The 22,258-nt window shown below is 39.9% G+C and overlaps 1 protein-coding gene across 8 annotated transcripts; it reads left to right on the top strand.

Annotated features, from left to right (window-relative positions):
- Window positions 1–5,632: 5,632 nt before the first annotated feature.
- On the top strand, window positions 5,633–22,159 carry LOC105186875 (Equilibrative nucleoside transporter 2). 8 transcript variants are annotated; one of them, XM_011147363.3, is made up of 12 exons: window positions 5,633–5,797; window positions 6,645–6,868; window positions 7,437–7,569; window positions 11,491–11,611; window positions 12,139–12,220; window positions 12,326–12,465; window positions 12,622–12,767; window positions 12,853–12,938; window positions 13,281–13,427; window positions 13,495–13,803; window positions 13,899–14,101; window positions 14,881–22,159. In XM_011147363.3, the coding sequence occupies exons 3-12, from the start codon at window positions 7,473–7,475 to the stop codon at window positions 15,005–15,007; spliced, it is 1,458 nt and encodes a 485-aa protein (XP_011145665.1). In that variant the 5' UTR covers window positions 5,633–5,797; window positions 6,645–6,868; window positions 7,437–7,472; the 3' UTR covers window positions 15,008–22,159. The 8 variants fall into 8 exon arrangements, with proteins under 8 accessions (XP_011145665.1, XP_011145667.1, XP_011145668.1 ...); XM_011147365.3 differs by having other exon boundaries at window positions 5,748–5,789; XM_011147366.3 differs by lacking the exon at window positions 5,633–5,797 and adding an exon at window positions 5,809–6,239.
- Window positions 22,160–22,258: the final 99 nt, after the last annotated feature.

Raw genomic sequence — 22,258 nt, 5'->3', positions numbered from 1 at the left:
ATATAAGGATTAAATAATCATATAAGAATTAGAGGAAATGGGAGATGAAAAACACTTTTTATTCTCATCATTCTTAAAGTTCTTTTTTCCTTTTTTCTTCTCTTTTTTTTCTTTTCTTTTTTCTAATGAGAATGATGAGAATTGTAGCTCTCAAAAGAGCTGAAGCTGCAAAGGCAAAGACAACGGTTATGTCTAATAATGCTGTTTTACTAATAGATATTTTAATTCAGATTCGGTACAATATGAAAGATAAACAAGAATGAGAAACGGACATTCTAGCAGATTCTAAACGAAAACAGCAATCTGAGCATTATTAGACGAATAAAAATCAACACTTGTAAAATTTATATCAAATTCTAAGATCATTATTCATAGTTTTCTAAATTATGTGCAACTTTTTATTGAGAACATAATTAAAAATTTGTATTTATAAACCTTAGCTTGCCTCAGCAACCTTGCTTGAATAGACATTCATATTTTATGAGAAAAGAAAAGTAGAACTCATGTTACGTGAAATTAGGTTAACGAATAATCAAATCTCAAGCTATTTTATCATTTTTCAGACGATAAACTATGAATGCTGATCTAATTTCGACTCGGGTATGTCCTTACTTCGAGTAAGGTCCGTTAAAATCAGAAAAATTATCCGTAATAATAGTAACTCGAGGTACCTCGAATACCATACATGATGTATCGCTGTCCACGTTTCTCGGCGCGCTCCAAGTCCTCTCTCCATCCTGACTTCTCGATCCGACGTCCTCCTTGTGGTTACTCCGTCGCAGCACCTCCGGATACTCCATCGTAGCACTGGCGACGACACTGACTCTAGCTCTAACACTCGCGTAAGTAAGATTCGGACAAAGAAACGCGTATTAACCGACACTCGTACTACTCTACGTCGCGGTATGCGCGTCGTTCGTCGGCCCGAGGCGCAATGTCCTTTCCGCAATCACGGAGTCATATATAAACGTACGAAACCAAACAATCGGGAAGGCACGGTTACCCCCTCTACCTTGCAAATCAGTGTTAGCTGAAAATGAAAACAACTCGTGTTTTCAAAGTATGCCTGTGAGAGACTCGCTTCAAACTTCACAATACTTATTTACGTCTGTTCCAAGAATCATATTACGCCGAATTCAAACTGTTTCTATTGACATGACATACACGAGATCTGTCACGACGTCTTGCCAGGATTTCTGCAGACCGGTTCATTTCGACAGATTCGGTATTAAAATATTAGACGTAGAAAAAATAAGAATGAAAAAAAATTTTTTATATTAGTTACAGAAAGTCCGACGTACTTTTGTCAAATAGAGATGAGTACCAAATTTTCTTCAAGTTAGGAATAAAATAGAGAAAACGTCAAATCTTTTGCGACGATGTAATTAAACAGTAATATAAATTTTGATTTACGATATACGATATTAATCGATACTCGATTTCCGATACTGATTTACTTTCTCATTTTTCTATAAGAGAAGAAAAAATTAATACGAATCGTTCGTTTATATATCCGAGTTAATTTGTTGAATAAATTAGAGGGGTAAGTACCTGAAAAATGAGAACGAATTGTCATTGCATTTGGACAACTCTCTGACACTGATTTCTGGTATTGATCAATATTCGATTTTCGGTACTGATTTACTCTTTCATTTCTCTACAAGAAAAAAAATTGATACGACTCGTTCATTTATCCGCGTTAATTTGATGAATAAATTAAATATTGATCGATCTTCAATTTTCGGTATTGATTTATTCTCTCATTTCTTTATAAAACAAGAAAAATTGATACAAATCATTCGTTTATTCGAGTTAATTTGTTGAGTAAATTAGAGGGATAAATACCTGAGAAATGAGAACAAATTCTCATTGTACTTGGACAATTTTCTGAAACTGATTTACGGTATTAATCGATATTCGATTTTCGGTACTGACTTACTCTTTCATTTCTCTATAAGAAAAAAATAATTCATACGAATCCGCGTTAATTTAATAAATAAATTAAATATTGATCGGTCTTCAATTTTTGGTACTGATTTATTCTTTCATTTCTTTATAAGAGAAGAAAAATTGATACGAATCATTCGTTTATCATTCGTTTATCAAGTCATTTGTTGAGTAAATTAGAGGGATAAGTACCTAAAAAATAAGAACAAATTGTAATTGCACGTGGACAATTTTCTGACGTTGATTTACGGTATTGATCGATATTCGATTTTCGGTACTGATTTACTCTTTCATTTTTCTATAAGAAGAGAAAAATTGATACGAATCGTTCGTTTATCCGAGTTAATTTGATGAATAAGTTAGGTATTGATCGGTCTTCGATTTCGGTACTGATTTACTCTTTCATTTCTCTATAAGAAGAGAAAAATTGATACGAATCGTTCGTTTATCTGAGTTAATTTGTTGAATAAGATTAGAGGGGTATGTACCTGAAAAATGAGAACAAATTGTCATTAGACTTGGACAATTTTTTGACACTGATTTATAGTATTAATCGATATTCGATTTTCGGTACTGATTTAGTCTTTCATTTCTCTATAAGAAAACAGAAAATTAATACGAATCGTTCATTAATCCGCGTTAATTTGATGAATAAATTAGGTATTGATCGGTCTTCGACCGATCAATACCTAATTTTCGGTACTGATTTATTCTCTCATTTCTTTATAAGAGAAGAAAAATTGGTACGAATCGTTCGTTTAACCGAGTTAATTTGTTGTGTAAATTACAGCGGTAACTACCTGAAAAATGAGAACAAATTGTTATTGAACAATTTTCTGACACTGATTTATGGTATTAATCGGTATTCGATTTTCGATACTGATTTACTCTTTCATTGCTCTATAAGAAAAGGAAATATTGATACGAATCGTTCATTTACCCGCGTTAATTTTTCTTTTATTATATATAAGTAGTCCATGGGACGATTAAATATTCGAATACATGTTGCCGTATCAAAGACTCCTCTATAATAAACGATTTGACACGTCTGGAGACGCATGATGTGTCGTTGCCCGCATCCCATTCCCTTCGTCCTGCTTCCCTGTATAAAATGTCGAATTGAAACGTATTAAAAAGTATTAACATTTTGAATATGTCTGAATTCTGAATCTTTTTGATTCGAAGAAAAGGATTGAAAAGTACTAGTTTCCATTAAATTTTACTGCGCTAAATGCGAGACGGTCTCTTTCGCCCGGGTACTTCACCAGGGAAATTTCTCTGTTACGCTGATTCCCGTAAGGCCATCAGTCTTTATAGTATATCTCGTCGGTGCATAAGGTTTATATTATCTGTATATACATATTTTGAAACATTTTCTTTCGATGTTATATCAAACGGGTTTTGCGTGTCACGTAATTATCCTTCGGACTACACGGACATTATTATTTTGATCATTTTGATTTTTTTAGTATTCATTGAATTATCCAGAACGCGCAACTGCCATGTTGAACGACTGAATTATTGTGTGAAATGTTTCAATTTTCACAAATTCCTATAAAATTTTTCATTTTTCACTGATTCACAGAAGTCTTTCACTTTTTATTAGTTCATGCTAGGGAAAAGATTTATGATCGCTGCTCCGAGCAGCTGCAACGCTTTTCGAATCATCTATGTCGGCGTGCTTTTACTCCTCAGATTTCTGTCATCAATAACTCGATAATTATTGTGAATCTCGCAAAATGGATGGGATTTTTATGTTTGTCTTAACCCAATCTATCCTCACACTTCGGGTTGGCAGCTAATTACCGGACACTTCGTATGATCTTTATGATATTAATTATACACAATGTCAATTCTTTTTTTTTTGCACATGTTAACATGTTAATTCATGTTATAAACGCGTAACAATGTGCTAGACCGTGCTTGTCAAGTACGCTATTATAGTTGTAGCACGGACATAAACCGCCTAAAAATGGATGTAGCACGGACTGCCACCACATACAGGTTTTACCGCCGAAACCTGAAAGTGGATGTAGCATCGTAGTTTCTCTCTCAAAAGGGATGCAGATGGCGCCCTTTCCCAGTGCGTAAAGTCGGTGTCGTCGAAAACACCGTGTTGGCCGCTCTCACGTTCCTCTCTGGTATTACATGTATACTTTGCAGTTATCTCGTCAATGGCCGCGTTCAGTAGAACAAAGTGATCAGAGAGTGCTTAGTGATTATTGTCTGTGATTGGAGTATTCTTTTAGATTCTTCATAGACCCAGAAGTATTTACTAATCAGGAGCGAGATTCAGTGGAAAATGTAGTAATGTTGTCCAACTGTTGAGTCTGCTGAATGCAGTCATTGGCCGCGTTCAGTAGACTCAACAGTTGGACAACATTACTAGATTTTCCACCGAATCTCGCTCCTGATTGGTAAATACTTCTGGGTCTATGAAGAATCTAAAAGAATACTCCAATCACAGACAATAATCACTAAGCGCTCTCTGATCACTGTGTTCTATTGAACGCGGCCAATGTCTTTGGTGAAGCTGAAATAGTCGGTACTGTCGTAATTTTTGAGTTATCTCCAGGCCCCTCGAGGCTCGTTTGGTACTATGAAAATTTATTCAGGGTTGACAGTCTTCAGCATTACCTCATCAGTGTTTGGGTCAAGTATAAGTGGGCTGCACTTTCCATAATATCTGCAATTTTTCATATTTTTCCTTGCGCAGATGTAGCTCTCTGAGCAAAAATTTTTGACATCTTCTTTGCATCATTCCTAAAGTCCGTACAAAAATTTTGCAATTAGTCTTTCCAAACTTTATAATAAATAATATAATATACTCTTATGCTGCACTCCAAGTGTAAGGGCCAGAGCACGGACTTCTGCATAACGCATAAGAGAATCAACCAATCAGAGTTCTTCATTTCTATCCTGAGAAGGGAAATGGAGAAAACTAATTAGTTTATTCTCTTATGCATTATGTACTATGCGTTATGCAAAAGCTTGTATACTCTTGCCTTGCATTAATTTACTAGAGTAACACTCTAGTAAATTAAGTAGTTTTTATTTCCAGTTTTAAAAGAAAGAAAATCTTTGCTTTGTACGCCTCTCGCGGACGATTTTCTTGATTACAAGTATGATAATTATGAGGTGATTTTTCCTGTATTTTAGTAAAAAGGGGAATGTCTTATTTTATACCGTGTGTTTCCACGAGAGGTCTCTGTAGACCCTTTTTTAGATCGTTATTGTTGTTACTTATATAACAAAAAAGAGAAGGTGTGATGATATATATATATATTGAATTGAGAATATATATGAGAATTGTATTAGCGGAAAATATGTTAAATAAGCAATATTCTTTTATATAAGCAGTACGAGCAGAAATTGAGGTTTCACAAAAATTGATCTCTACTTTGGGAATGATAGTACGTACCTCATTAGAAGCATCATTAAGATTATACAACACATTTTACAGTGTTTTCTGTACACTTTGATCCAGCGATTTAGCTTCAAATTAGCAGGCATCGCTATGCGCACACCTTTCGACGCTTGCCGCTATCATGTAAGAGCACCTTTATGGAGGGAAAAAGTGGCCGCGTGTGACTCGCGTGTGGAGGGTGCTACAAAAGGATGACACATAGTACGTGTTATGTATCTCTGGTAGTGTGACGCAGGCGGACGCAGCTCACGATATCGTTTCATTCATCGGCGCGCTTTCGTCACTTTTCGGCGCTGTTCGTTTCGCGCGCGCAGCTGCCACGAGAGGAGGAAAAGACGGAGGCAGGAGGAGAAGGAGAAGGAGAAGGCGTATCTCGATGAACTCTCAACCCCCAGACCTAACCTAAGCGAAACGGGTAACATGGTACGGCTCGCATGCCGCCGCCGCCGCCTCCTCGTCGTCGTCGTCGCGCAGTTCGCCTCGTCATATCTCGAGCGATCTCGTCCTCTGACGATCGCGGCTCTCGACGTCGTTAACCAACTGCTGCGCTCTTTGTCTGATCTCCTCTCTCACCACCTGTCTCTATCTGTCTCCTCGCCGCGTGAGAATAACGTCGCTACAAAGACGACGACGACGACGACGACGACAACGTGGTGCACTCCGGGAACGCGCGGACGGCATTACGACGTTGGCACGTGATTTTCGCGTCTGTCGCTCTCTCTCTCTCTCTCTCTCTCTCGTCGCATCGACGGCCGCGTGCGAGCCTGCGATGTCCATTTAACGTCCGTCACGCTCCGTCGCACCAATAATAGGCGTAGCAATCGGCCGAGGCGCGCATCCGTCGTCGACGAAACTTAGCTCCAGTGTGAGTCTCCTCCTTCGGCCGTCCGCGTCTCCAGCAGGTTTCCGTACGTAGCTCGCAACTCGTGAGAGAAGACCTCGATCCCGTCATGCTCCAAACTCAACGTGATCGTGCGCGTGTTTCGTACGTCGGGCCGGCGCGAGGGTGTATCCGCGATGACCGCCCCCGATCATTATCTCGCTCGAGCGAGAATCGGGAGCGTAGCCGAGGGACGGGGGCGATCTGGTTATCTCCGTCGCTCTCGCACGACGCCGCATTCCGGACATTTTTGTCACGCGATACTCGTGCGAGAGATAACTAAAGTACCGCCCAAACCGCCGCCACGTTCCACGTGGGCTCATCCGCGGCCCGCTCGACATCCGAGCCCCGGAGACTAACGCACGTCGTCACGGCCGTCACGTTTTGCAGGTGAGATCGCGGAGAAGATCGCGAAGGAGAAGCACGGCCAGTGGTAAGACCGAGCGACGCGTGTGAGCTCCGTCGACGACGACGACGACGACGACGACGACGACGACGACGTCGTGCCGGAGATGCGCTGAGGACCCGTCGCCGCGCTGTCAGAGTCGCCCGAGTGTTCCAGCACGAAGCACGAAGCACGAAACACGCTCCGAGCTAGGATTGTGTAAAAGCCGGTACGCACCGCGACCAGCGTCCACCGCGGTCCCGCGCTGGAGCGCGTCCTACCTCGGTCTGTCTCGCACCGGTGCGCACCAGAAGGCTGCTGCCGTGCACGTGAAATTGCCCTCTCTCGAGAGGGTAATGACGTAATGACCAAGTGTCCGGCGACAGCCTCCCGCTGAATAATACGATAACCGCTCCGCGATAACGAGTCGCTCGCATTGTTCCCCCGCGTGGACCGCAGTCTTCAGCTCGCATCGGTGCAGGATAGTCGAGCGACAGGGTTCCTTATTGGACACCGGTAACCGTTGAAGCCAGATAGTTGCGGAAGTTTCTTCGTCGGCGGGTAATATGACGAAGTTGTGAAAAGTGCGATGTCTCGCGTAAGATTACCCCCGCCTCGTCTCTCTCTCTCTCTCTCTCTCCTCCCTCTCTCTCTCTCTCTCTCCTCCCTCTCTCTCTCTCTCTCTCCTCTCTCTCTCTCTCTCTCTCTCTCTCTCTCTCCTCTCTCTCTCTCGCGTTTCCGACGACGTTTCTTCGTCGACGGAAGTTGCGGCGATTTGAATTTCTCGCTTTCCGCAGGGTGGCTTTTTGCCGTGAAGTCTCTCGCGCGGAAACATGGCCGGCAGTTACACGAAGAAGGAGTTCGGCGCGGGGCCGGAGGAGCAGACCCTGCTGAAGGACTCCAACGGGACTCGCATCGTACCCGTGAAAGGTAATGCTGACTGCGGAATATATACCGCAGGCTTTCGTTTCTTTCTGCAGTCGCTCGCTCCGTCCGTCTCCTCTCTTCCTCCTCCGTGCACTCCTCCCACCTCCTCGCGTTCATCGGTGAGTCGCGACTTCCTCATCCCTCCCTTCATTCTTCTTCTCCTCTTCTGTATCGTCTTCTTTTATGGACGTCTTCCCCTTTCGGGGCGCAGCAGCCATCGCTTTGTATTCGGGCTCGAGTCCTTCATCCGTGTCCTATTTTGTTTTTCTGAGGGAAATTGTTCTCGATGTTAGCTGAAGCTTTCGAATCGTCGGGAATTTTCTGTTAAATCTTCGGTGATTCTCTACTAATTGAATTCAAATCGATTCCTTCGTCTGGTAATTATTTAATCTCGAGTTCTTCCGCTTCGTCTTGATGAGACTTTTACGGAAAGATATACGCTTATCTGATACTTGTATCTTATAGAATGAAATATCAAATCGTCTGTGCAATTTTGCGCTGTAATTTCCCGGGATAGATTATTTTGATCTTGCAATTCCCGCGACAATGTTGAAAAACTGATTGCATCGTCGGGTTAACTGTAAAATCCCAACGTGGCCTTCTCTTTTTCCGTCTCCTTCAATCGCCTGTTTTTCAATTCTTTTATTGTACTCCCCTCCGCTTCGCATGCTTATACCTAAACCAGTTTGCAACTGAACGTTTCAGCCTTCGGAGTAGAGCCTGTAGTATCCTTGACACTGGCGGTTAAATATTTGTGGCTGCAGCATCGGTTTGTAGTTCGCTAGAATCGCCCGTTTTGTCAACGGCTCATGCTGTGAGCTCGCCAAATAATCGCAGTCCGACGTTAACGGGCCGTTAAGTTTGCCTGTAACTAATTATTTATAACTTGCGTGTGATACGTGCGTACATAATAATCCATATCTCGCTCTCGCTCCCCTTATCATTAACGACGTCGAGATAAGGCAGGTGGTTCCTTACAAAATCTGATTGTGCAAGGACCCGAGAGAACATTCGAGATCATTCAAGACGCGCGTTATTGTTCGTGTGATGATGAGACGCGCGCTCCGCGATCCGATGCAAACGCGAGCAACATGAATGCTTTGACAGCATAAAAATAATTTTCCGACTGATAACGCGCGACGAGGAGAGGGAAGGTTCTGCCAGTAGCCGCTTCAAAATGTGTAGATAACACGATAACCAGCGGCGGACATTCCCCAACAATAAATCTCGAGATTTCTTTCCAGTGTTATTTATACGTATTATCTTCATTCTATTAGCCTGGAGGCCTGAAGACCGATAATAATTCAAGCATGGTTCTCATATTTCGAGTGCATCGAGTAGATGTCTCAAGTGCACACGCGTGCGCATCGGATAAACATTAGAAATGTGTGTGTGCGGCAGGACACTTCGATTTGTAACTTTCAGTTGAGAGCTCCGTAAAATATCACGCGCAGAGAAGCCGGTTCGAACTTGCGTCGTTAAAAAACGCTTGCGTCATAGGGAATCATAAAATCTCGTGCCTCTCGTAAACGCGAAGTTCAACTTTCTCGACAAATCCCGGGGACTGTCTGGTGTCAATTGTATAACGAAACGGTTGCATAATAAATAAGAAATGTAACATCTCATTGAATGATGTATATACATATGTATATATACGCATACATATTCTCTTTTGGAAACGAAAAATTATGAAGATTGATCAGATCAAAGAAGAAAAATCATATGCCATTTTGCAAAAATCGCAATAGTTATTAAGCTATTAATGATTGAAAATGACCACATCCAGAGACTCTTTTAATTGATAACTTGGAAATTTATTATATCGCGTACTTATTTGCAAAGTGATGGAGGATTTTTTTGTTCAGAATGACCTAATTTACAATAATATGACGATTATGTCTAGCGATAGATATGAATATATTGAACATTGAACCTTGACTTTTGAACCTGTCATATAATTCTAGATTATGTCATTCTGAATTTTGCAAATAAGTAGGCAAATTTTCAAGTTATCAATTAAAAGAGCCTCTGTAGCTGATGTGATCATCTTTAATCATTGATAACTCAACAACTATCGCGATTTTTGCAAAATGCTACTTGATTTTTCTTCTCAGTTTGATGTGATTAATCTTCACAATTTTTCGTTTCCAAAAGATCCCTATTTATCCATTTTTTTATATATTTATCCTTTATATTATAATATTTAAAAATTTGAAACACACGATCTAAAATTGTATAACAAATATATTATATCGCTATTTATTTCGTCTAATTTAATTGTCTTATTATCACACTACTTATATATCATTACACCACTTATTTTATTTTGGTATTTATTTTATTATTGTATTACTTGTGTTATATATTATTACACGAGCATGTCCCTCTCGGTGAACGAATCAATGACTCGAATTCTCATTGTACGATGGTACAAAAATAATCTGCAAGCATGCAACTACATACCACTCGCGACTCGTTACCGATGTCGTGCTTACAGTCTGCCTCTGTCGAATCGTACCGGCTCGGCTCTTCGTGCATCAATTATTCGCCGCGCGCGGTGATTACGTGCGGAATAAATTTTTAACGCTGCTCATGTGACATTAGGAGATCCCGATTTTTACAGCGTACATATTTCAACACGGCTAAATATCAAAGGGAACCACATTCTTCCATGCGTAAAGATCTCATTTTACCGGCACAACATGCTGGTCTGGCATAAATGCGAGAGCGACTGACTCCTCAGGGTTGCTGATAGAGTCAGACGTTGCAACACGAAGCTAGATCAACGATGTGCACATCCTCAGCCAGTGACAGACGCGATAATAATTTACGAGCGAACGGCGATGCGGATTTCTTTTTATAAATCCCACTTAAGTTAACGCGTTACTTGTCACCCCCCTTCGCACTGAAAATTTTCCCCCGACGAGATACAATTTTACTTAAAGAAGATAGAGCGAAACGAACAACCGCGAGAACCATCTTGCCTCTGCTCGACGCATCGTGATTGGATTTTTAGTTAAGATTCTTTCCTCGAGATTTTTAATCGATTGACTGAATCAACATGTTAACTGACTGAACATATATCAAATCAAATGTATATCACTTCAACTTTTTTAAAGTAATGAATTCTTTTTTCTCCGCAGGTTGTGTTAGTCCGACATGTAATACTTTTAGAGACTCTTTGTTCGCTGATAATTACAGTTAATTCCGTTACGTGAAGCAGTACTTTCATACTCTCATATATTCTCTACTTTCATACTTTCATGTATTCTCTCTCTCTTCCCCTCCCTCCCTCCCTCTCTCTCTCTCTCTCTCTCTCTCTCTCTCTCTCTCTCTCTCTCTCTCTCTCTCTCTCCCTCTCTCTCTCTCTCCCTCTCACTTTCTCCCCCTCTCTCTCTCTCTCTCTCTCTCTCTCTCTCTCTCTCTCTCTCTCACTTTCTCCCTCTCTCTCTCTCTCTCTCTCTTTCTCTCCCTCTCTCTTCTCTCTCTCTCTCCCTCTCTCTTTCACTCATTCACTGTACACGCACGTAATTTTTTAATCGCATTTGTCCTCATCTTCCTGTGTAGATTGTGCCGTTAAAAGGGTGCACTTACACATACATGTCATGTTCCCAGAATAGATCGATTGATTTTAGTTTATCACCGGAATGCAGTACGATATTGCATTGTAAAATTAGCGCACTCCATTTCGATGAATGGGGTGCCGAAAATTTTCCTGGTCTCTCTCTCTCTCTCTCTTTCTCTTCCTTTTACATCGCATGCGAGAGCCGTATTAACCGATGTAACGATAACGCGGGAAACACTGAAAATAACGAATGCTCACGGGTACAAAGTACAGGCCTATCGCTGCTCGCGAAGAGAAGACACGCGATGCGCGACGTCGAACCAAGGTTTTCGAGATTGACAGGTAAATTTTTGTTTCAGGTTGCGAACCTGTGCGTCTCTCGCCGGGATGGGAAGGCACGGGTAGACCAGACGACGAGCTGAACTTCAAGGGTGTCACGATGGATCAAGCGGATCTCGAATTGAATCCTCCTAGAGATAGGTAAAGCTACGTTTTAATCAAAAGTCAACTATCATCTGAAATATCTCGCTGATTTTAATTCGTGGCAATGTGATGAAGTGATGAAGTGTTGTACGACGTTGTAAGGGCGAGGTCCTCATTTCTCATGAGAGAAACAGAGAAATCTGAAGTTTGAAACTTTTACTCAAATAATACAATAAAATTTGATATTTGGAATTTGAAAGCAGCAGGTCCCTTATTGAAACAAATAAATAAATCTGTATATTTATTTATTTATGTAACTCAATAGTGGACTTGCCTTTTCCAAATTTTAGGTATTATTTTTTCCCGCAACTGCTATCTCTTTCAAATAGTAATTTTAGACTTGTCTCAATAAGTGCATTTTTTTTTTAAGATTTTTCCCCGAGGATTACAGCAATGTAGATCTAAATATATATTAACAGCGTGTGTTTACAATAAATATCGAGTTTATTTTCATGATGCGCCTTATGTATCGTGTATTTTGCCTTTACCACACTATATCTCACTACGTATTCGATTCTTTTCAGATTAAACTTAGTATTTTGCATATTGGTACTTCACGGAATCGGTGCCTTGATGCCATGGAATATGTTTATAACGGCTAAAGAGGTAAGCGAGAAGTTGTGTCGATTCGAGATGCAACTCTTATATTTTCAATCACCTCCAGGTGACCTCCTGGTTAGCAGTTATCATAATTTCTGCTTATTCTTACAGTATTTTGTCAGTTACAAATTGTCCAAGGAATACACCGGCGTGGACACAAACTACGCGACAAATTTCCTCGCGTATCTGGGATTTGCCGCGCAGGTACCGAATTTACTATTCAATTGGCTGAACGTGTTTCTACAATTCGGGTACGTATCTTAAAAGATAATTGCTTTAATTGCATTTAAATTTTCCACCGAGTAATGGCGGATCGAGTTATACTCGACATTTTACTGGCTTTTATGCTAGAATAGCGTCGTTGAGATAATAACGACTCAGCTCAGCTAATGACATTAACTTATCAGAGGCAACCTGACGACACGTATAGTATGGAGCATCTTTGTCCTAGTCCTAATATTTGTGTTTACCGTCATACTGGCGATGACTGACAGTTCTGGCTGGCCCGGAGTATTTTTCTGGGTCACTATGATATCCGTTGTTGTATTAAACAGTGAGTTTATGTTCATATGTTTTGAATACCGTAGCGTCAGGAAAATTTTTGTGAGAAATTCACGCATCGTTTGTGTTGCTTTTAGCTGCTAATGGCATTTACCAGAATTCGGTGTTTGGAATGGCGGCGAAGTTGCCGAGCAAGTACACAGGCGCTGTTATCTTGGGATCGGTGAGTACCAACGGTGATTGAATATATCGTTGTTGAATTAAAATAATATAAGAACCTGGCGCCAAAGTATGTGAAAACGTTCGTTACTTCAAGTTTCTCCCAATGTTATTTAGTCATTTATATATCCATTTATTATCCATTATTATCCATTATATATCATTTATATATCCATTTACATTATTATTTTCGCTTTTTATTAATTTTTATCATTATATTAACTTGATTGTTCGCAGCCTATATATATATATATATATTTATTTATTTATTTATTTATTTACTATATAATAAATATTTGTATACATGTTGATTTATTTATTCACATATATATATTTTATTTTTCAGAATATAAGCGGAACATTCACAGCCATAATAAATTTCCTCGCGCAGATAATGGCGCCGAATGCACGCACCGCCGCCATATATTACTTCATCACAGCCTTGTTCATTCTTCTGGCTTGCTTCGATACTTATTTTGCCCTTCCAATCAATGTAAGATTATCTATCGTGTTCCCTTCTTAATGTACCATAAGTCGATAATTAACGTTTATTTCCGCAGAGATTTTATCGGTACCATGAGATGATCCATCAGAAGGAAGCGAATAAGAGACAATTGGAGAACAGTACCAGGGGCACGACGCAAAGGCCACCTTATTGGAAGGTGTTCAAGGCGTGTTTCCCGCAATGCTTCAACACGTTCCTCATCTTCTTCGTCACTCTGACTCTCTTCCCTTCCGTTCAGTCCGACATTCGGTCCATGGACGAGAACTTTGTGGTGCCATCCAACTACTATAGCAGCGTCATGTGCTTTTTGACGTTCAACATCACTGCCATGCTCGGTAGTTCTGTCGCGTCGCTTATTCAGTGGGTATGTGGACTCTAATTTTATATTTGTATATCATTTTATCTATATACATTATATATACATGTGCATGCTATACAACGTATTTTACTTCTGTACAGCCCAGTAAGAAGTACCTGGTGATCCCCGTGATGCTGCGACTCGCTTACATACCATTGTTCCTGTTGTGCAACTATCAACCGACGAACACGGAGAGAATACTACCCGTATATATCCACAACGATTGGATTTACTTAGCCATCGCTGTTACTATGGGCTTTAGCAGTGGCTACTTGTCGTCATTATCAATGATGTATTGTCCCAAGTAAGTGTCATAAACGAACGAAACATGAAAGAGAAAAATTGAAGGAATATGTAGAATATTATAAATATTTAAATCTAATAAGATCTAATAAGATCTAAAAAAAATCTAATAAGATACATTCTTATTCTGTGTGTGTGTGTGTGTGTGTGTAACATATATATATATACATATACCATATTATCATATACAGGGTGTCCCAGAACCATTTTGACAGCTCGTAGGGGCACAGAACGGATTAAGGCGAACAAAAAATCCCGCACCGTTTTGCGATATCCGCAATAATTATCGAGTTATTAATTATAAAAATCTGGCGAATGAGCGTGCATCGAAGTGAATGATTGTAGGAGCAGTACAGCCACTTGGATTTCAGCGCAGCCCAGTTGATCCAGCATTTTGTTATCGGCGTGCGGCGAGACGTAGAAACGGCAAGATAAAACATGAATAGCGCGGTGCATTGTTCTTTCCTTCGCCGCGCACCGGCAACAATTGTTAGATCGACTAGGCCGCGCTGCAGCCCGAGAGGCCACGACGCTTCTTCAATCATTCATCTCGGTGCGCGTCCGTTCCTCAGATTTCTGTCATTAATAACTCGGAAATTATTGCGGATATTGCAAAACAATATGGGACTTTTATGTTTGTCTTAACTCGCTCCATGTCTCCACGAGTCATAACTGTAAAAATTATTCTGGGACACACTGTATATAGCGCTTACAGAGAATTGCGTACAAGTCTATGTGATATTTATGTGCGAAATATAATAATAGATGTGTAATTTTCAGAATGGTGGACTCGCAGCATGCATCGACGGCGGGCATGTTCGGCGCGGCGTCTCTGATCACGGGTATTTTCACGGGGATCTTATTCTCGATGGTCATGCCAAGCTTCGTTGCTAGCGTGACGTTTTGATCGCTCTCGGTATGGAGAGCACGCCTCTTGTATTTAGTACTCAGGAGTTAGAGAAGAGACGGAATGTGTGTGTTGAGAATTGAAAGAATATATACATATATATAAACAGTCTATATTCCGCGGTTACAAATTGGAGTGTAAGGACATGGTCAGCTGGAGAAGATAAGAAACGGCAAACGTCACTTCCGGTGTTCCTCAGAACAAGAAGAGAGAATGGAAGACACAACGTTGCGTCAGCCCGAATAAACAGTAATCGCAAAGTGTTGGGAGATTTGTTTGCTTATACACGCATACATACATATATACATAATATATATATATTTAATCGTACAATTCTTATACATAAGTTATGACTAAACGCGACTGCTCGGTCAAGCAGAAGCCGCTGAGAGCAATGCGTATGTTTTTTATAAGTATGTGACTTGGACTTCTTATTATCGACATGATTTTCGATCGAGGGTTGATACAGGTATAACTTCTGTCGAATACAAGCTCGTGAATATCGTGAATGCGCGATTTATTTGCGAAGAAGCGAAACGCGACACTTCTTCCTTCGCGTAGGTTTGTTTCGCTACCGATACTGAACGAAGATATGAATTCGCCGAAATTATACTTTCAATCCTCGCTTTCAACGACCCGTTGACAAAAGACGTTGTACAGAGCAGCCTGGAAGAACAGTCGAGGAATTCAGAGTCATACACGATCTTCCTAAAAAGTCAGTTTTTCGAGCTACTTTGATTAGACGTCTCTTCTCTATTTCCGCGAGCGCTACACGCCGCGCTGGGTTCTTCGATTATCTTTTCAGGCGACTCTGTACGTTATACAAATAGTTTAATGCAAGCGTACGTAGATTATAAATGTTAAGACCATGCAAAGTGCATTAACGATCAGGAAGACGATCCACTATGCGTACAGAGATTGATCGCGCGTAGTCGACTTTCGTCACGGCAGATCTGAGTAGAAGGTACTGGAGCTCATAATTTCAGGGGGATTAGAAGCAGCTATTGATGGGTTTGTTCCGTTTTGTCGTATCTTCTGCTGCACTCGGTTTCTCTGCTGCTCTTTCAACTACCCGACACTCGAATATATATTTAACTGGTTCCAAGCGCAGAGAGTGTCAGAAAGTACGAGTGAAACGTACAGATGTGGTGGTGCAAAAGATTCGTCGAGTAAAATTGTGAACAAGGTTCTATGTTGTTTCACAGTAATCTTTTACTCATCAAGTTACTTTTGTCATTGACTTCTTCACCTGGCGAGGGAAATTTTGTCCCTCTTTTTCTCTCTGCTTGTGGAATCTCCTAATCCTGTATCTATAGATAAGAGAACGAAAGGCAGACCTTTTGCACCTCAGCTTGACAATTTTACTATATTATTATTGCCCCCACCCGATTATATAAAATAAAACCGGACCAATAAGCCTTAATAATGAGAAGAAAAAGAATCATATTCATGTTCTCTCGTATCGCATCGTTCGAATAGAAACCGCTCTGCAGATTTCGTCGTTGATAAGAGATCAAGTTGTATTTAGAGATCTCCTGTACACGCAACATATATATGTGTATATATATATGTGTATATATATATATACACACATATATATATGTGTATATATATATATATATATTCATTATATATATATATATACATATATACACATGTATATATAATGTATAATAATATATTCATCCTGCGCTCAGCGCGCTAAAGACTGGCCGCGAATTTTCCATCGTCCACCGACGAGCGTCGAAAATCATCGCGTTCGCGTGCCGGCTATATGTTTAGCGTTGAGCGCGCGACACGCGAGAATATGCCTCATACTAATCGTTAAGCATTACAATTTTAGATAGAGTCTACGCTAAAGTTGTCACTCACTGAATTCTCCCGAGCAAAAAAATTATATATAATCGTATAAAATTACATGTAATATTATATACAAATTATAATATACATAAATTGTATATAAATATACAAATTATATATAATTATATATGACCCATATATATGGATTTCGTCTATATATAGCTACATATTTAATCATATGTGATCATATTTGCCCACACGAACGGAAAGCGCTGTGAAGCGAAGAGAAGAGCAAAACGGTTTCATTCATTTCAGCGTCTACTTTTTGTGCGCTGCCACGAATATAAGTAGTTGCTTTAATTATATGCTTCTGCAACAGGATCTTTTGTTCATGTGGACGTATACAATAATTACGTATGATTATATATAATTCATTTTTTCTCGGGGAGAGACAGACCGTTCCTGAATTGGTCTGGCCGGCAGAACGACACGGACACCACGGGGTGTCTCGCGCAATTCGCGACTCTCCTCTGTTGGTAGTGCGAGAATGAGTCGTTGAAACTGAGATCGCGATTTGTGCCAGGCGCCTTATGTGTACATATATATATATACACTGTTAATATAGATAGGAAGATAACAGTTTTATTAAGGTCGAGCGGCGATCGCTCGGTCGCTAATGTAACGGTTTTGTTTGCTTGATGCTTCATTTGAATCACCACCGTCTTATCGCGATGTCGTGCGATGTCTATTGACTTTTCTTCTGCGAGCTGATTGCATCGACATCGACAAGGCATCAAAAAATTAGACTACAATTCTCTTGGGCTTATCCGTCAACAGTCTCTTTTGTATTGCACGTTTTTGTTTTTTTGTTTTCTTTCTTTTTCTTTTTCTTTACAGTGTTACACGATTATGCTCATTGATCAACGAGGTTGTGTTTGTTCTACAATTTACTTGGCAATGTCTCGAATTTTTTTCGCCGGTTAACAAACGCGAGATGAGTACATGTTTCTTTCGCGTCTCGATAGACTTAAGTTAAGTTTAAGTAGGTCTCTTGTAACGGTCGTTGATTAAGAGCGGAAAGCAATAAGTTCTCTCTCTTGCTAGATACTTTCAGTAGACACGAATCGATGAGCGAATTATTACTTTTCGTCGCACAGATTCATTCACGAATTTCCAATTTCACAAGATTCTCGCGTGAAAATATTTCGTAATTATCATTGATATAAATTTTATACGAGGCAATTTTTATACGAGATTTTCATGTCTCTACGGGGGGAAGGCGGAGGAGGACATCGTTTTTTCTAATTTCATAACACTTAATTGCGTCTCGAGAATCGAAACGGAAGAGTCGAGACTAGCCATTCGATCGATACTAGTCCTCGTTCGCTATTTTATTAATCATATTAAAACAATGAGCGTTTCGCTTCACTTTTGCAAAATTACGAACGGTATAAGTTTCGAAATTGGAAGTTGGTTTCATCTCATCGGCTATGATTATGTTTTAAACGAACGTAAGATTATTTTATTTCCGCCATACAGGGTATATAAAAAAAAAAAGGTCGAGACTCCGGATTAGACCTATTTAGTTGAAATGGAACCCTTTATTTCTTTATATTCTTTAATTTTTATAATTTTAAACCGGTTGATCCAAGGTGAATAAAATGATAGTTTTTTTTCTTTTTTTTTTTTAAATCCCAAGGTTTATAAGAATATGTAATAAGAAATAGGAGATTCTACTTAAAAGTTTAAAGTGTGTGATCTCGGTGACGCCAAGGTCAAACTAAATAAGGTCGATAATTAGATCTTTTTCAGGTCACAACTTTTATCTGAAACATTTTTTCACAGAACTTATATTTTTCGAGATATTCCGGAGTCCCGACATTTTTCATACGGAGTGTAACCGTGTATGGAATCGATGAAGCGTATACGGTAACGTTTGTTATTTTAAGCCGTGAAACAGATCAGAAAACGTCCTTCATCTCGTGAGCGATCGCGCTGACGACGAGATCCATGCACAATGTACAATGGTAATTCTTCCGCGAATGACGCGTTCTTCACGCGCGGATAATTTTTACGATTCTTTCGTCGCTTCATCGTCGCACGCACGTCTTGCTTCATCATCAACTCTAGTTTTAAACGTTAGAATTAAGCTGCGCGTAAAAATAGAAAAGTATTGCGTATATAACGCATGTATAAGACAAGAAATTGTAAAATATTCTCTAAATTTCTCAGAATGACTTCACTCGACGAGCGGAGACACCGTACTCGAAAAATCACCGACTGATTTTTCATTCGTCTGGAGCACATCTAAACCGTCGAATGAAGATTTTCTCTTGAGTGAATTGAGGCATAAATCCGATGCATTTAGCCATCGGAAACAGGAACAGATTCGCTCTAATTGGTCGAAACGTTCGAAAGTCGTATGATTTAAGAAAATTCATTCTAGATTGAGTTAAATGTTCACCCTTGCGATTCTGAGTAGAGGTACTTTCAATGTGACTTTGACTGAATTTTTACCTGTTTTCGGTGAGATTTCACTGCAAGAAATGTAGAAAATACTCTGAAAATTTCTTCGAATAAAATTTCACTCGGGAAGTAGGATCACAACCATGTCACCGAAACTCGACTGATTTTTCACATTTGTAGGACGAATTGTCCATTTTAAACGAGCGGATAAAGATTTTCTCTCAAAATTGAAGAATCTGACATATTTCATCGTCACAGGAATAAGTCCACTCGTAGGAAGCGAAATATTCCTGCGATTCAAAGTAGCGATATTTTCAAAAGATCACTTTGTAAACTTCAATTGGTTCAAACAAATGCTTACTCGTCTTCAACTGAGACGTCGTTCCGAGATATTTAAAGAGTTCGTGTCACGATACTGACGTTATTGTATCGCAATACCGGCGTTATATAATACGTTATTTATCGCGCATATGCGAGCGGGGATTGATACTTCTCGCAGGACCACCGTTACGAATCCAAACGATCTCGCGTTTACTCGTCGTCATCTCATCGGGACTTCCTCTCAGCTGTTTTATAATAACGTTAATGATATTCGACTTTTACGCTAAGCACACACCGTATTACGTTTTAAGCGTTAAGATGACACGCAGCGCGAGACGGGCGACAGCTTTCGATTTTTATATTTTTGTACGAAGACTTTTCATCCTGATCATCCTGTGCTCAGTTGTAACGCTTCCAGGATGTTCCTAAAGTAGGTTCGATCAAATTTTGCAGTGTTCTTCTTTCTTTTTTGCTTTTCTCTCTGAACGTCACCGAGAGAAGGCGCGAACTGAAGCTCGCCGGTGGAGGTTTGAGCGAATATTTTAGGGACAACCTATATATATATATATATATATATATATATATATATATATGTATATATATACACAAGGTGACATGTTCCAGCAGGAGCGCACATTGCACTCGTACTCGATCTCGCTCGTTTACATACACATACACACATTTACACACCTGCAGTTTTTAAATTAATCCTAAAATAGGTAAGCCACGCCAACTCGGCAACTAATCGACTCTGATCATCTCCATTATCTCTATCAACTTTTAAGGCGTATCGATAATCCATTATCTCTGGTCGATTTAGTCGCTACTGATCGACACACTTGAGAAGGAAAAAAGGAAAAGATCGCGTTAGAAAAGAACGTTTCGCTCGCGATGCGATGATTCCGGGTGGAAGTGGTGGATTGCACTGACGAATACTTGATACAACTTGTAATTGATAATCAGAATTTGTTTAGAATTTTGTAATATCGCAAGTTATTATCCGCATCGATCTCGTGTGAGTGGATTTAAGGTGGCGTGGAAATGTTGAGTTCTTCGATTCGAGAAAACGCGGAGAGATGAGTCGCGCCCGACGGACGAGTTAAGATGTGGAATTATCGCGTCGCGAATACAAACGTGTTTCTCCCTCGGTAAGAACCCTACTAATGAGAAGAGAAACGGAGAAGAAAGAAGGGAACGTCTTATCTCGATCATCATCTTATCAGACTGACGGAAAATGACAATGATGATTCTAAAAAGCGCATTCTGAATTCCTATATGGACAATCCTCCGTACGAAGCAATGCAGACAATAAAGTCGAAGGAATTCGATAGTAAATCCAATAATCGGAAGACTCACTCGTTTGAATTTAAAGATATTAAAAAGAAGAAGACGAAGAAGATGAAGAAACCGAGATAGAGTAGATGGAATATTTTTATATGGATTCGGTCATACGAGTAAACTTTTCCATTCGACACGATTGTTTCCCACACATATCGTATATCGTTCTAGATCTTAAGTCTACTAATAGTAATAACAATAATAATTAAAGAGAAGTTCATGATTAATATTATAAACACGCTGTGTATGTAAGACGTATGTGATGCGCGTTCGTTTTCGCGTGGAAATGGCAGGAGGTGTTTCCCCCGAAGAATCAAGTTCACGACGGTCCGGTAGATTCGTTCGTTATCGTCGACTCCGTCATTTCTCCATGTCGAAATGCACGCGTGTGCATAATTATAAACGCAGATGCGGGGAGTTTTGGAAAGCGCGTCGGTCCTTTCTCTCGGTCGAGTTCGTAGTCGAACGTTGAAACGTCGTTGGGAGACGGGAGGAAAATTCAGGATGAAGAGAATCGAAAGATCGGTGAAAGGATACATGTTGCTTTTCGAGAGAGAAAAGCCAATGTCCAGAGTTAACAATTTGACGACGCGAGCCTTGGCCGCTTAGTCATGCCGGGGACTCCGGTCGGAAAAAAGAAGTCGACGTGCTTGTATGAATATCAAAAAAACATTCATCAAAAATTCATATTAAAGGGCCGCTGGTCCTCTTCTTCTTTCCGATTTATCTTTCGAGTTGGGAGTTCCGACGCACATCTCGTGTACGAGCGTAAGAAGGACCGAAGACCTTGCGCGAAGCAAAAGATTCATTGATTGCGTCTTAGGATAGATAAGTAAATTTACAAACAAAACTGTTTGAACCGTTCAATTTATTGTAGAAAGAATGTTAAATAAATGAGTAAGAACTAACTGGTCGCGTTAGCCCTTATTAATCTAGCACTGCCGAGTAGCAGCCTACACGCACATAAAGGATTCATCTCGAAGTCGTCGTGAAATAACATCCCAATAACATATTCTGGAGTTTGCCTCTGCGGTCGAAAATATTAATATCAATTGAACAATCACTGACATTCTCAATATCAGACTTTTCATCGTAATAAGAATTAATCAGATAATAATTGACATAGGAATTATTAAGATCTTCGACTTCGATTGAACCTCCGGCATACGTTCAAATGTTTCTCAGCGACTGTGAAACGCTCCATATTATATTTTAATATAGTGATCATACATAATTAATATATAAAAAATCATTTTCTAAGTTATAATATTAATTTAAAGATTTGAGTTACTAAGGATCTCGATGTCTTCCTCTTCCTCTCTCTCT

This window comes from Harpegnathos saltator, unplaced genomic scaffold (assembly GCF_003227715.2).
Source record: "Harpegnathos saltator strain DR-91 unplaced genomic scaffold, Hsal_v8.6 scaffold45, whole genome shotgun sequence".
In the NCBI taxonomy this organism is placed as follows: domain Eukaryota; kingdom Metazoa; phylum Arthropoda; class Insecta; order Hymenoptera; family Formicidae; genus Harpegnathos; species Harpegnathos saltator.
This window is presented reverse-complemented; position numbering and strand designations above follow the sequence as displayed.

Bases quoted from the DNA above. Each gene is read 5' to 3' on its own strand.
- LOC105186875 (XM_011147363.3), top strand. From the start codon at position 7,473: ATGGCCGGCAGTTACACGAAGAAGGAGTTCGGCGCGGGGCCGGAGGAG. The intron at 7,570-11,490 runs GTAATGCTGACT...TTTTTGTTTCAG, and splicing joins TCGCATCGTACCCGTGAAAG to GTTGCGAACCTGTGCGTCTC. The intron at 13,428-13,494 runs GTAAGATTATCT...TTATTTCCGCAG, and splicing joins ATTTTGCCCTTCCAATCAAT to AGATTTTATCGGTACCATGA.